Source organism: Hypanus sabinus, chromosome 13 (genome assembly GCF_030144855.1).
Source record: "Hypanus sabinus isolate sHypSab1 chromosome 13, sHypSab1.hap1, whole genome shotgun sequence".
NCBI lineage: Eukaryota > Metazoa > Chordata > Chondrichthyes > Myliobatiformes > Dasyatidae > Hypanus > Hypanus sabinus.
In genome coordinates, this window is record NC_082718.1 from 96,855,173 (window position 1) to 96,868,985 (window position 13,813).

General features: G+C 37.0%; 2 protein-coding genes across 4 annotated transcripts in view; one reads left to right on the top strand and one right to left on the bottom strand.

Annotated features, from left to right (window-relative positions):
* Nucleotides 1-54: 54 nt before the first annotated feature.
* On the bottom strand, nt 55-11,691 carry iqcd (IQ motif containing D). Its single transcript, XM_059988262.1, has 5 exons — nt 11,437-11,691; nt 8,094-8,882; nt 4,833-5,066; nt 2,194-2,265; nt 55-473 (listed from the first exon to the last, which is right to left on the bottom strand). The coding sequence occupies exons 2-5, from the start codon at nt 8,820-8,822 to the stop codon at nt 201-203; spliced, it is 1,308 nt and encodes a 435-aa protein (XP_059844245.1). The 5' UTR covers nt 8,823-8,882; nt 11,437-11,691; the 3' UTR covers nt 55-200.
* Nucleotides 11,692-11,876: 185 nt separating this feature from the next.
* Nucleotides 11,877-13,813, top strand: part of tpcn1 (two pore segment channel 1) — an 82,573-nt gene continuing 80,636 nt past the window's right edge. The window contains exon 1 of one of the 3 annotated variants that reach the window (XM_059988267.1): nt 11,877-12,009. In XM_059988267.1, the coding sequence (XP_059844250.1) occupies nt 11,913-12,009 (97 nt within the window). In that variant the 5' untranslated portion in view covers nt 11,877-11,912. Of the gene's footprint in view, nt 12,010-12,128; nt 12,207-13,813 lie in introns of those variants that run through there. The other 2 variants (XM_059988268.1, XM_059988270.1) reach the window with 2 other exon arrangements.

Consider the following 13,813-nt stretch of genomic DNA (forward strand, 5'->3'; position numbering starts at 1 on the left):
ATGAGTATATTTCAGCCCATTGTGTGTTATATACACACTCATACACTGAGACCACAAGGTTAAGAGTTTATTTTTATTTTTGTAAAATACAAGATGTTTGTGTAAACAGCATTAGTGAAGAAAACACCAATGATTCGCAAAACACTTTTTTGGAAGATGAATGTTATATTTATTTACTTTCTCTCTCCATCAGCTGCTCTTCACTTCCTTTTTCCTTTCCCCTTTTTCTTTTTCTTCTTTAATGATTTCATCAATTGGCGGACTTTGTAACCTTTCCAGAATGCCTGGATGATAACAGCTGCTCTTCCCATAAGGTACATTTGCTCCTCTTTGGCCTTCTTTTCCTCTGCTTTTCTCTTTCTCTCTTCTACAATCTGAATATATTCCGACTCAAGTGATTCAATCTTTTGTTCTAACTCAAGGAGCAGAACACCTTCATCTTTGTTGATTTTAACAAACTGTTCATATTCATCCTGGAAGAACATAATTTTAATACATTTTGATAACCTATTCATTATTAGTATTGCATTCAACATTGATTTGTTTTCTAAATAAAATACTTTATTGACATTTTATGTGATTATTTTCCTCTGTTTGCAATCTCTTGAACCATCTTTAAAGAATGTCCTCTATGAGTCCTTGTAAGTTTCAAACTTAAACTCCGGCTCATTTTGATTATCTGAGATCTTTAATGGATATCTCACCAACTTTCATATAAAAATGGATCAATCTCTCTACAATTCCTTCTGTAATACAAGGTTTTCAAAGGAACATGATTTTGAAAATATTTCCCCAAGGTCAGCATCACAGTAATTTGTTTCGCAGACAAACTTAGTTTCTTTTTCAGTAATTATTTCCTGTTATGGCAGAGGTTCGTTGAAAGATAAATGCTTTAAGGACGTTCATGCAAGGTCAGTGAAAATTCCTACTATCCTGCATTTACCAGAATTGAGTATAGTGAGAGAACTGCCAAAACAAAATTCCCAAATGCTTATTGTTTTGCTTGCTTTTTTTTACAAGGCTGACCCCTGGATGATTTTGATTGATGGACTTTGTAACCTTTCCAGAATGGCTGGACAGTAACATCTACTTTTTCTAGCTGGTATATTTACTCCACTCTGGCTGTCTTTTCCTCTGCTTTTCTTTTTCTGTCTTCTACAATCTGAATATATTCCAATTCAAATGATTTTATCTTATGTTTCCAGTGCTGGAACTGGATCCCCCCACTCAGTAAAGGTGTTCCATGTGTAATAGCAGCACATCACAACCCATCTTTAAAATTAAATTATATTGACTTAATGTTGCATTTTGAACTCAAAATGTGAAGTAATACATTTTTTGAAATTGATATCAACATAGAACATACACAGTGACTGACAGGGGCCTGAGATATGCTTCAGAACTGAGAGACCCCAGGTACAAATACATAGTTGTCTAAAAGTGGCAACTTAGTCAGGGTGGTGAAGAAGCTTATGATATGCTAGCCTTTATCAATGAGTATAAGAGTTGGGACGTCATGTTACAGATGTATAAGATGTTGATGAAGCAGTACAGGGAAGTATTGGATGCACTTATGGTTGCCTTATTATAGGAAGGCTGTGACTAGGCTAGACAGGGTGCAGAGAAGGTTCACTGGACTGGAATATTGAACTGTAAGTAAAGTGTATAGGCTGGGAATGCTTCCCCTGGAATGGAGGCATCTGAGCGGTGATGTTATTAGAGGATTATAAATTCATGAGGAGCATTGAAAAGATGGATGGTTGCAGTACTTTTTTTCCATCATGGGGCAGTCTAAAGCTATTTAAGCTGAGTGTGAAAAAAATTAAGGAAGACCTGAAGGAGCACCTTTTTCACACAGCAGGTGATGGGTATATGGAACAAGATGCCAGAGGAAGTGGTAACAGTGGGTACAATGAAAATGTTTAAAAGATATTTGAATAGGTACCTGGCTGAGGCACATTTGAAGGGATAAAAGCCAAACACAGCTCAGATGATGAGTTAGGCAGCCATCCTAGTTCCATACTATATGACTCTATAACTCAATTTAGTGCTCCCAATTACGGATCATAGGCATTGCTGGTAAGGCTGGCATTTATTATTCAGTCCAATTTCCTTGAAGCTTCACAATTTCTGTACAAATATAAATAAGAACAGTTCTTTGGAATCTCTAGTGATCTTTGCCAAATAACATACCTGTTTTTCTTGTATGTCAGCATCATATTTCTGGATCCAGTTTTCAATCTCTGTTTCAGTTTTGAACTTGCGCTGAAATATGTTATAAGGATGAAATATCAGATTCTAGCAACAATTTAAATCAATCCTCACAGCAAAAGAGGACTTACCATTAAATCTAGAAATTAATTGTAAACTACTAACAGAAATTAATACTTAATATTTATTTTATAAATTAACTGGAAAATCCCCAGTGGACAGACTGTAGATAAAATGCAATTTTCCTGATTGATGCAACTACAGTAAGTTAAACAATCAGCGTTGATTCTCATAAACAAATTTAAAATAGTGTTAGTCATCACATAGTTCTTAATTTGCTATCATATTGGCAGAGATAGAAATTAATTAATTCCTGGGATGGCAGGACTTTCATATGAAGAAAGACTGGATCGACTAGGCTTATACTCACTGTAACTTAGAAGATTGAGGGGGGATCTTATTGAAATGTATAAAATTCTAAAGGGATTGGACAGGCTAGATGCAGGAAGATTGTTTCCCATGTTGGGGAAGTCCAGAACGAGGGGTCACAGTTTAAGGATAAAGGGGAAGCCTTTTAGGACCGAGATGAGGAAAAACCTCTTCACACAGAGAGTGGTGAATCTGTGGAATTCTCTGCCACAGCAAACAGTTGAGGCCAGTTCATTAACTATATTCAAGAGAAAGTTAGATATGGCCCTTGTGGTTAAAGGGATCAGGGGGTATGGAGAGAAAGCAGGTACAGGGTTCTGAGTTGGATGATCAGCCATGATCATACTGAATGGTGGTGCAGACTCAAAAGGCCGAATGGCCTACTCCTGCACCTACTTTCTATGTTTCTAAGTGTTTATTTTCTTGCTTACCATGACCACTGACCTTTGGAATGTACGTAGTTAAAATGTAAGGTTTGTGCATTTGTGAAGAACTATGCACGTATTTAAGAGGTGTTGGAATATTGATAAAAAACATTTACATGTGTACAAAGGATAGCAGTTTGCTTTGTATTCTTATTGAGAAAAGAATTCAATGAACATGGGTATATCCTAAACTTATCCAGAATGATACCTATCTTTGGTTTTGCTGGTTCGGTTGGATCTTTGCCAAATGCAGAATATTAAATATTATTTGTTAATTGGCTTAATACTTAATTTGTAGTGTTCGATTACTTTTTGCCTCAGTTTTATTCTAAGCCTAGCCACAAAAGATTTTGTCATATTTCTGGCACATTCAATTTTGTTTCAAGTCTACAACCTCTGAACATTTTCTTCTTTCTTTTTCAGGATTGTAGATATTAATATTTATTTGGTGAAGACATAATATAGAAATACATCCAGAGTTGCAGGACTTATCACCATTGTTAAGAATTCATGTTATACTGTACATTTGCATATTTTTGTGTCCTTTTTGTGATAATCTTGCTTCCCCTCTTAGTCATAAACAACAATTTTCTTTTAAGACTTAATTAGGTCAAAACTTATGAGACTTTAGTTTTCATGTCAGGTGTTATTAAACTACAGGGAGCATTACAGTAATTAACAAATCACAACCAGGAACAGGGATTTTGGATCATCCTCCATTCACCAGTATTTGTACTAGAAAAATGGTGTCAGATATTTTTGCAGACCTAGGTGACTTCTTCCAGTTCACCCACAAAACAGCTTATTCTTCTTTTATCACATCTTTCATTTCTTTTCAAGGTGGCTGGGGTGCTGTTGGAATCCTTGATCTACAGCTGCAGCTCACACTACGGTTCTCCATGAGTACTATGCGAGGCTGGCATTTCGATATCTCCAGGAGTGGCCTGGAAGACATGCACCTTAGGATGACCAATATCGCCGAGTGAAGCGACGTGGGGGAGTGAAACATTGAGACAGCAGGCGGTGTGTGCTGCTGTTCAGAAGGAGGCCCTGGTAGTTGAGCGATCCTCTCTCTCTCTCTTTGATGGTGAGTGAGAGCCTGTCCATCCTCGAGTCAGGAGACTCAGAAAAGCAATGTGGAAGACTGTAACATCGAAACAGCGAGTGGTTGGTCTCCCGCTCTTGTTGTTGCAAGAGTGATCTTGCTAGTGAGAGAGAGCCTGTCTGTCATACCAAAGTGTTGGGATGGACTATGGGTTTTGATGGACTCTAGATCAAGGTCTCTTTGGGGGTTTTTGCTATTGCTTGCGTTTTGGGGGGAGGAGATCAGTGCTTTCACTGGGGCAAGTTGAGGGAGGAGCAGAGTCAATGCTTTTGCTGCTGCTTGTGTGTGGGAGGAGGGAGGGGGCGTCGGTGTACTAATGTTTTCTATCATTCATTCTTTGGGTTTTTACTGTTCTGTGGATGTCTGCAAAGAGTAAGAATTCCACAATGTACACTGTATACATTCTCTGATATTAAATTTTACCATTGAAATCAGGGCAATATGAAGTTTAAATGTAACTTCTCAATATAGAGTTCAATGTTCACCTACTTAACTCAATCCAATCTAATTTATATATTTTTTAAACTTGGTTAATTTATTTTTGACCAACAGAAATAATTGTGCATTTTCACAGGAAATGCAGCACATATTATGTTTTTTTGCAACTTAATGGATAATGAAAAAATGAAATATCAGGCTATTACTAGAATATGTATATGTACCCTTCTTAATGCTTGCTCAGATGATCTGTGCTCTGTAATCAAATTGTTCAGCTGTGTTCGAAGCTGAGATATTTCTTCCTGCAACTTGACCACTCTCCCTTCTGAATCTTTCTGATCAGCTTGTTGCTGTTTTTCTGCATCTTGCTTAATTTGACGAATGTAATCTTCTGAGAATAAGTCAAGTTGAAGCAGGTTGTTTTTAAGTTTTCGAATTATCTCATTCTTCTTCAACATCTGGTAATAGAATGTATATTTGATGTTAAAATATTGTTACTGATATATATTAAGTAGGATTTGTTTTAATTATACTACTTGTCTATATCAACATGGCTACTTCAAACATAGAACAGTACCGTACAGGAATAGGCCTTTTGGTCCATGATGTTGTGCCAAACTAATTAAACTAATGATACCTAATTAAACTAATCCCTTCTGCTTGCACATGGTCCATATCATTCCATTCTCTATATAGTCATGTGCCTATCTAAGAGCCAGACTGTGTATATTATAATTATGCAGTCTGATATTAGTCCCCCAGTTTCTCTTGCACTATGATTAAGAGAATCAGTTTTCATATTTATGTACCGTGTTGGTAATTGCAAATTTAGCTGCTGCAGAAGGAACACTTGAGTAATCTATGTCCTTTTTACCTTAAATCTTGTTTCTTACTCAAATAGCTAAAGCTGAAGTAATCCTTATAAAAGTCACTGGTGCCTTAAATAGAATGGATTTAAGATGTTTCATTTACCTGATTTTTCTCCTATTACTACCCTTCTGAAGGCAAACTCTTATCTAATGAAAGAGTGGAAGATGAGTGGCAATTCAAAAGATTAAAGTAGGTTTAGAATGCACACATGCAAATCCAGGAAGTCATATATAATTGTTGTATTGCATGCATTATCAGCCATATACAATTATGATATCATGGCAGTAACACGTGATATGACCTTAACAAAGGCATGTGTTATGGGGCAGCAGACTGGGTTAAACCAAATAACTCTTTCAAAGAGCTGACTGAGGCATAATATGTTGAATACTCCCCTGCTGTGCTGCATCACTGATTCTATAATAAAAAAAGAGCCACATTCTTGTTGCTTGTGAGTATATTTCACAAAGTTCTGAACAAGTGTGGGATAACAAAAATGAATCCAATAGCTATAACAGCACCAAAGCACACTGGGTTACTTAATAAAAAACAAAGAACTTGAATTTATATTCAGTGGGTTTGCTTCTGGTAACAATATCAATGCTTTTTTGAAAAGGGAGAATGTGATTTGGAAGTAACATCCCTAATTCCTCTCTATAGTTGCAGCAGTCTGGGATGAATGATGCCCAGTGCAGATTAAGTTCTGCTGTCATCATTGATAGTACAGAAAAATGGGTTGTTGGTCAGATGGTTCTGAGATTGAGATGCTTTTATTGCTTTACTTTGTACATGTTTGGAATTATACCGAACCAGTGATTTATCATCCTCTACTACATTAACTTCTTTTTAAAGAAGTTTCTTAAAAATATGTCATTGCATGAAATTGAATTTAGTTTGAGAGTTGTAATGGATGAACATCAGATGTCATTCAAGGAGATTCTGTATGCATAATACAGCAACAGTTTATTTTCTACTAAGCCATTGATTTAATACAGCTCCTCTATATGCTGCATTGAATGAGGCAGTTTCAAACTGTTCCCACAAGTCAATATGAATCAGTAGTAGTTATTGCTCTCTAATGAGGCTGAAACCATTACAAAATTAGAAATAAGGTACCAAGGTATGAATATGCTGTATCCTGTTTAAATATTCTGAAACAAAATATAAATTTACATGAATCCTAACAATGTACATTTCTCTAAGAAAGCCAAAAATATCCGCAGAAGTCCAATCTAGCTCAGTGATTTTTTTGCTTCTCAGAGTATAACGATAAGTAACATTAATTTGTACAAGCTTACTTTCTGAATCTTAGTAGTTTCCCAAATGTCTCATGATGGGAGGTGGTGTTTAAGATAATTTTTACTGTGGATTGTTAATAATCTTGTACAAGACACAAAACAAAAATCCATTCTTTAACCAAATTTGACTGACATATCTATCAGCTTGTTTTGATATGTACTTTTTTGATTTCTGTGGATTTTTCACCACCAGTTGAAAGTTAGTGGTGGCTGGAGGCAGGAATACAATCAGTTGGAAGCATCAAGTGAATTTTCTGTAAATGAAGGGTCTGCCGAAGTGAGATGCCATACATGTTGAATATTTCAGCAACTGTGTCCAATTATTTTGATAAGGATTACATCACACTGTTCGGAACACAAGGTCACATAATCTTGTGAACCAAGCCACACTGCCTATATCAAATTTGGCCCACCTTTAATGACCAATTGAAAATATGGTAAAGATAATGATGTTGTGCTACGATGGTTTTGAGTATGAATTTTGCATTTGCAAATATAATTCATTGTATCATTATTATTATTTTAAGAAAGGCAACATAACCACTTAAGGGAATGATTAACCACTAAACAAAGCAGGCAGCTGCAAAAGATCAAAACTAACTCAAACAAGACAATTTTCAACTTTATTCCCTAAGCTTTTTCTCCTCCTCCCCACACTATTTCACCCTTATAAATAGCCACTCTCATTCAGAGAGTAATATTTAATTAGGAAAGAAAGGATGTACTTTCAATATCTGCCAACCAAACCTCAGCTATATTCTGTTAATAATGCTCATCTTAATAACAGTTAGGCAAGAATAATGAAATGTTGTGCAAATCATGTAAAAGTTGCCATTTTAACCTTTTTGCACAATGTAAAATATCTATAATGTATTAATATTCATAAATCTATATTTTAGCTAAAAGGTATCAAACTGAATGTGTATTTTGGAAAGGTTTCATACTTCGCATTATAATTTGTTTTAAATGCCTGGTGTACAAGTTCTTGGATGCATTTGAAAATCTACTTTTAATTAATCTGGTGAATTATACATAGCCACTTAAAATAATACTTCTCAAAGTCTAATCCCATGTCTCTGTCATGAGAGGTGGAAATTGGTAAAGCTGGGCAACAGGGCTCTGGTGAAGCTGTATATGCAAATCCCTATACAATGGATAAAATAGATTGCAGAAACATTGATGAATGTCATCGGGAAATCATCGGTGGCCAATGCTCCACTGGGACCTAAAGGCGCAAGAAGAAGCAGGCCGCTTATAAACAATACCGTTGTTTGAGGTAGGGTAAGATATCAGATTAATAACAGGTGTAAGGATTACCTCATTTTCTTTATCTTGGATGGCTGCTGCCAGTTCTGCCTCCAAAGTGGCAATAATTTCTACGTTTTGCTTATCTTGCAAAATGATGTTTTCCATAAACGCAGACTTTTGTTCATCTTCTATGGGTGATACCAAAAGTTTTCCAAACACCAAGTCTTTCAGCTTAATAATTGCCAGAATGAGACTTACACAAGGTGGTTTCCGAGCTTTACATTCCATTTGAATGACTTGACATGCTGAAGGATTTCCCTGTAAGAGCCGGAGGATGCTTTTAACTGAGCTACCAAGGGCCTGCTTAAGAAGTTTGACATCATTTACTCTCTCCTCTTTGGTTTTTACTTTGTGCTTTCCATCTTGATTTTCCTCTTCAGGAGACTCTTCCTCATTCAATTTACTAATAGCAAAATGCAGGTGTTGCTCTATTCTAACATATTCCCTGAAAGCACATGTTAATTCTAAACCGATAGCGACACTGAATCTGCTGAGGTTGTAGGCAATGTGGGGAAGCAAAGTAACTCTTTCCAAGTTCTCAATGGTCTTTTTAATTACTGAAATAATTCTTTCTGCTTCAATTGATGCAAGCTTTCTTCTGAATGGTTCTAAAATTTGCAGAGCATTTGCTTTGGGACTCATTCTTGGTGTGATCAGATCATAATCAATCATTCTTCTGCCAAAAGTCTCAACGTTTGTGGAATCTTTCTGATGTTGTTCTATGGCTTCTGTTGCCATTGTTTCTTTCTTCAGGAAGTGTTGCTCTTGAGATCTTTAAATCTTCAACGGGTTATATTGCTGAAACACAAAAAATATTTTCTAAATATTGAAGCAGCACTTTTATCAAAATCTGTCCTTGAAACCATTGAGAGACAAATTATGGAGTGAAATTATTCAACGGTGATTCAGCTACAGCAGTCAAAAATTACATCCAATGTCTACACTCATTTAATGTGATAAAATCAAAATGTTTACTTTCTAAAGGAGAAAGTTTAAACAAAGTCACACTTAAAACACATTTAAGCTGCAGATGTTAATAGTTGAAGTTTACTGTGGCCACAACAGGAAATTTCAGATCACAACCTTAGGGATCTTTCTGACTACCAATACCACTATTACAATTCACTGGCAAACCAAAACCTTTGTGCTTACAAAATGCAAAAATCCAGGACTTTGGGGGCTGGCTGTATCAGAACCAATGAAACTGATGCTTTGGTCATTTAATCGTTTACATGGATGATCTTTCCATATCTGTATAACTATTGTCTCCTTTTGCCTGTATGATCATGGTTTCTGTCATTTAATCAGCTCAAAACTTCAATCTAGTAGAGCCCTTGCTTTCTCTTTTTGGCTGTGTCTGTTTGAATTTGTTCACCTTCAACATCTTCCAATTCTGATAAAAACTCTTGAATGGTAACCCTACTTCTATCTTGCTACATAACATATGCTGCCTGGCTTGTTGAGTGTTTCCAGAATTTTGTTTTTATTTTAGATTTCACTATCGGCAGCATTTTGATCTTCTTTGATTTCTTTCACATTTATTTTCCCTTCATAACCTCACTTTTTTTCCACATGGTGAAAGAAGCATTTATATAAGATAATCACAATCTACACAGGACAAAACACTACACAGCAGTAAGAAGTTCTGTTTATGAAGAAAATATGCTAATAATCAGAGGTTTTGTTGAGTAATATAGTATTAGATTCAAGATTCAAAAACTTCATTGTCATTTTAACCTTACATCAGCTCTGCAAGGCAGAATGAGACAGCGTTTCCCAGGAGCAGTGCAATCATAACATAACAAACGCAACAGTAAATAATAAACATAACAATAAATAGTAAAACACAACAGCCACATGTCAGTTAAAAACAAGTTATGTGTATTAATTAAGAGCATTGTTTCAGTGAAAGGGCAGCGCAGTTGAATAGCTACTTCAGAGCACCACAAACTCAGTTTGCACTTCACCTCTCTGATTGTTTCCTCCAGATTCCTCCCTTATCCCAAAAGCATATGGGTTGGTTGGTTAATTGGCCACTGAAAACTGATTAATGTAAGATTAGTGTAATGTACGTGGATAGTTAATGATCAGCATGGGCTTAATAGGCCAAAGGACCTGGTTCTGTGCCACATCTCTCTATAATTCAAGGGTTCCTAACCTTTTCTTATGCCATGGACCCCTACCATTAACTGAGGGATCCACAGACCCTAGGTTGGGAACTTCTGCTATAGATCTAGAAACAATGATAAAAGTTGCGCTTTTAAAGGGGATCATTTACATCCACTTGAATGCACTGGTAGCTTGACATTACATCCAAAAAAGGGATATTGATTAGTTTAACATTTTCTTTGAGCACAGCATTAGAATTCAAGGTTCAAGGTACATTTCTTATCAAAGTATGTAGGCAGTATACAACTCTGAAATTTGCCTTTGTTTAAAAAGTAAAATCTACTTTTAGAATTCACACTCATGGAGTGAAATTTAAACTCACCACCTTCTGAATTAGAGAAAGAGTGTTACTATTGGGCTGTGGTTGGCACAATAGATCAGGGTACCAGCAGGAAATATGCAAGGACTGCAACAAATGATTGCAGAAACATGCAAAAGCAGAGGAGTGTCTTAAATACCTGCAAGTAATATCTACAAAGAAAACGTATGTTTTATATCATATTTTTTCAAATGCTACTGATCTCATAATAGTTGTTATAAAAAGATATTATTTGAAATAATTGATAAAATGAACAAGAATAACTTGCTTTATTGAATTACAATTATAAAAATATGTTAGTTATATAAAAACTAAAATCAACTTTATGATTATTCTATCCTTTCAGCTGTTCCCTAAAATTACATCTTTATTAATATCTCCTTATGTGATTTAAGGTCAATTTCCATCGAGTTATTTCGGCGTGATATTTTAAATGCACAAAATAAATGTAAGTTTGGTGTTTGGTAAATGGGACATATTCCGACTGAAATAATGTAAAAACCATAATTTGATGTATTCATTTTGAAAAAAAGGTCAATTGCGTTTGTTTAGAATGTAATGTGCCAAAAATATACACATATACAGAGAATTTTGGAGTTTACTGCGTTTCCAATATTTCTCTATTTAGCTCCTTTACAAGGATAATGTTTGTTGGTTAGCCAATTAACCTTCCCTATTGACATCTCAATCATACGAAACATGGTTGAATTGTATTTAGATGGCGTCCTTGATGATTTCAGAACCCCCCAAACGGCTTTAACAACCAATCATTCTTTTAAGATGCGGTCGTTTCTACACTTGATCAACTTGCTACTACAGCCAGCGATAATCACCCAAAAAATACTTTGACGACGACAGCCTTACATTTCTCTCAGAGCTCTGTTTGGGTAGAAGCACGCATTAAGAGAACCGTTGCTCCTCATAAGCTCCTCAGATGGAGAAAACACAAATCTGCTCCACTCGGCAGACCGGCTGCTTGGTCTCTCCACCCAGTGTTCAGCCTGGTTCCGGTCCTTTACTCTTTACATGTCGGGAAGCTCGAAATCCGGAGAAAGCACAACCGGTGCTTCTGTTTGCCAAATGCGCTTCTTCCGTTGCTAAGAGACGTGTGACCTTTCCCCTCTGACCCCATGGCCACGGAGGAAAAGACGAGCACGGGAAGCATACCGCGACCAAACGTGATGGTCTCTGCGCTTTGATTGACGTTCCTTCGCGGCGGCCTCGCCCAGCCTGCTGACAGCTTCAACCAATCGGCAGTCGGAGGGAGGAGAGGACCCACCCTCCATCTGCAGCGTGAAGTTGGGTTGAGCGGCGTGAGAGGAGGCTGCGACGAGCGAGCGATGGCGCTGCCTGTCGATGATGACGTCCCTTTAATCTTGACAGACGACAACTCGGGGCTGAGCGCCGACTCCATCAGAGACGATATCCCCAACGAAAGTAGGAAATGTGATCGCTTATACTTTTAGTGTCCGAATCTTAAGCGGCGCAACTTTGGGTTGTCCCCCGAGCAGCCGGTGCACCCTGAGCTGTGCGGGGAAGCCGAGAGATGTTTACATCTCATTGAAAGCAGTGCTCTGTCACGCTGCTCGCTGTGGTGGTGCGAAAACTTGCGACCGTCTGCCTCATCGTAAGAGGTTAGCATATAAAAGCAGCATCTGGTCAGCCAGCTTCTGTGGAGAGAGGGTTAGAGGTACAGGTGCCTGGCTTTCGGTGGATCTGATGATGCCGAGCCAGTGTGTGGAAGAGTTGAAGATGCACTTTTATGAAACCCAGAGCGATATTTGGGAGCGTTGCTGTGCATCAGCGTATTAGGGGACTATGTAGTCCATCCACCTTGTAAAGGAAATGCCCATTTAAACCACGAACCTTATATCAGCATAATAAGACATTGTGTGAGGTGATCGATTTCAGTACAAAACAAATGATGAGTCTTCTCTTAAGGGAAAGTTTAGAAAATGTTAGTGTTCAGAAGACATTTGTGTCTCTTGTGCAGCAGTTATTGAATGTTGACATACAAGTGCAGCAGGCAATCGGGAAAGTAAATGATTATTATATAAAGGACATAGGCTGATTCACGAGATTGGTTCATGGGATGGCTGGTCTCTCAATGAAGAGGCCTCTATTCTCAAGAAGTTAGAAGTTATTGCATTGAAATTCTTAGAGATTTTGATAGGGTACATATAGAGTGGATGTTTCCTGTGGCCAAGGAGTCAAGAACTATTCAAATGATTTAAGACTGAACTAAGTATTTAAGACTGAAACGAGAAGAAATTTCTTCACTCAGAGGACAGTGAGGCCCAGTCAATCTAACTCTTTTCTGTTATTAATAGATAGGGTGAAGTTTTATTGTGTCTCATTGATCTTTTTGTTCCTGCCTGTCATCCTTGTTCTTTCAGTTTCTGAAGTAATTTTCTATTAATCATTAGCTCTCATAGATTAAAAAACAATTGCATAACTATTTTTAAAAGAAGTAAATTTTACTTCTGAGAAAATGCTCAGTAAGTGTTTACATTGTGTAGCCATCTGACTTGAGTCTGAACAGACAACTGACAAAGTGAAATGTTGAAAAAAAATAAGGTGGATAAAGAGTCTGTTTTTTTCACGCTAGCTCTTTGCTAAAACTTTTCCAAACCAATCCCACAGATTCGCACACTCCTAATTGCTTTGAATGTTTTATTCTGATTTGTCCGCATGAATTGCAGTCTTTGCTAGCCTCTCCCTGGTGATAAAATCTGACTCAGAATCAGGTTTATCATTACTGTCATATGTGACATGAAATATGTTGCTTTGTTTTGCAGCAGCAAGCAAACACGAAACATTAAATTATTATAATTGTTATGAAGTATCTAAATCTTAAAAAAGAATATTGAAATATGTTCATGGACTATTGAGAAATATGATTTGCAGAGAGGAAGAGTCTGTTTCTGAACCATTAAGCATTGACCTTCAGGCTCCTGTATCTCCTCCCTGATTGTAGTAACCAGAAGAAAACATGGCCTGAATGGTGAGGATCATTAAAGATGGATGCCAACTTCTTGATGCACCATCTCTTGATGATATCCTCCATGATGAGGAGGGTTATGCACATGATAGAGCTGCCTGAGTCTAGAACCCTCTGCAGTTTCCCTGTGGACTGGAACCTCCTTCTCAGGCTGTGATGTACATAAAACAAAAGAAAATGACAATATTGCTTTTTGTATTTTTTGAAATGATAACTTCGTTACAGTTTCATCTGATAATT

What these genes read in the sequence shown, in the direction of transcription:
- iqcd (XM_059988262.1), bottom strand. Translation starts at nt 8,822, where the DNA reads ATGGCAACAGAAGCCATAGAACAACATCAGAAAGATTCCACAAACGTT. An exon ending in CTGAGCAAGCATTAAGAAGG is followed by an intron (nt 2,266 to 4,832) that starts GTACATATACAT and finishes AACATATTTCAG; the next exon opens with CGCAAGTTCAAAACTGAAAC. An exon ending in CTGACATACAAGAAAAACAG is followed by an intron (nt 474 to 2,193) that starts GTATGTTATTTG and finishes ATGTTCTTCCAG; the next exon opens with GATGAATATGAACAGTTTGT.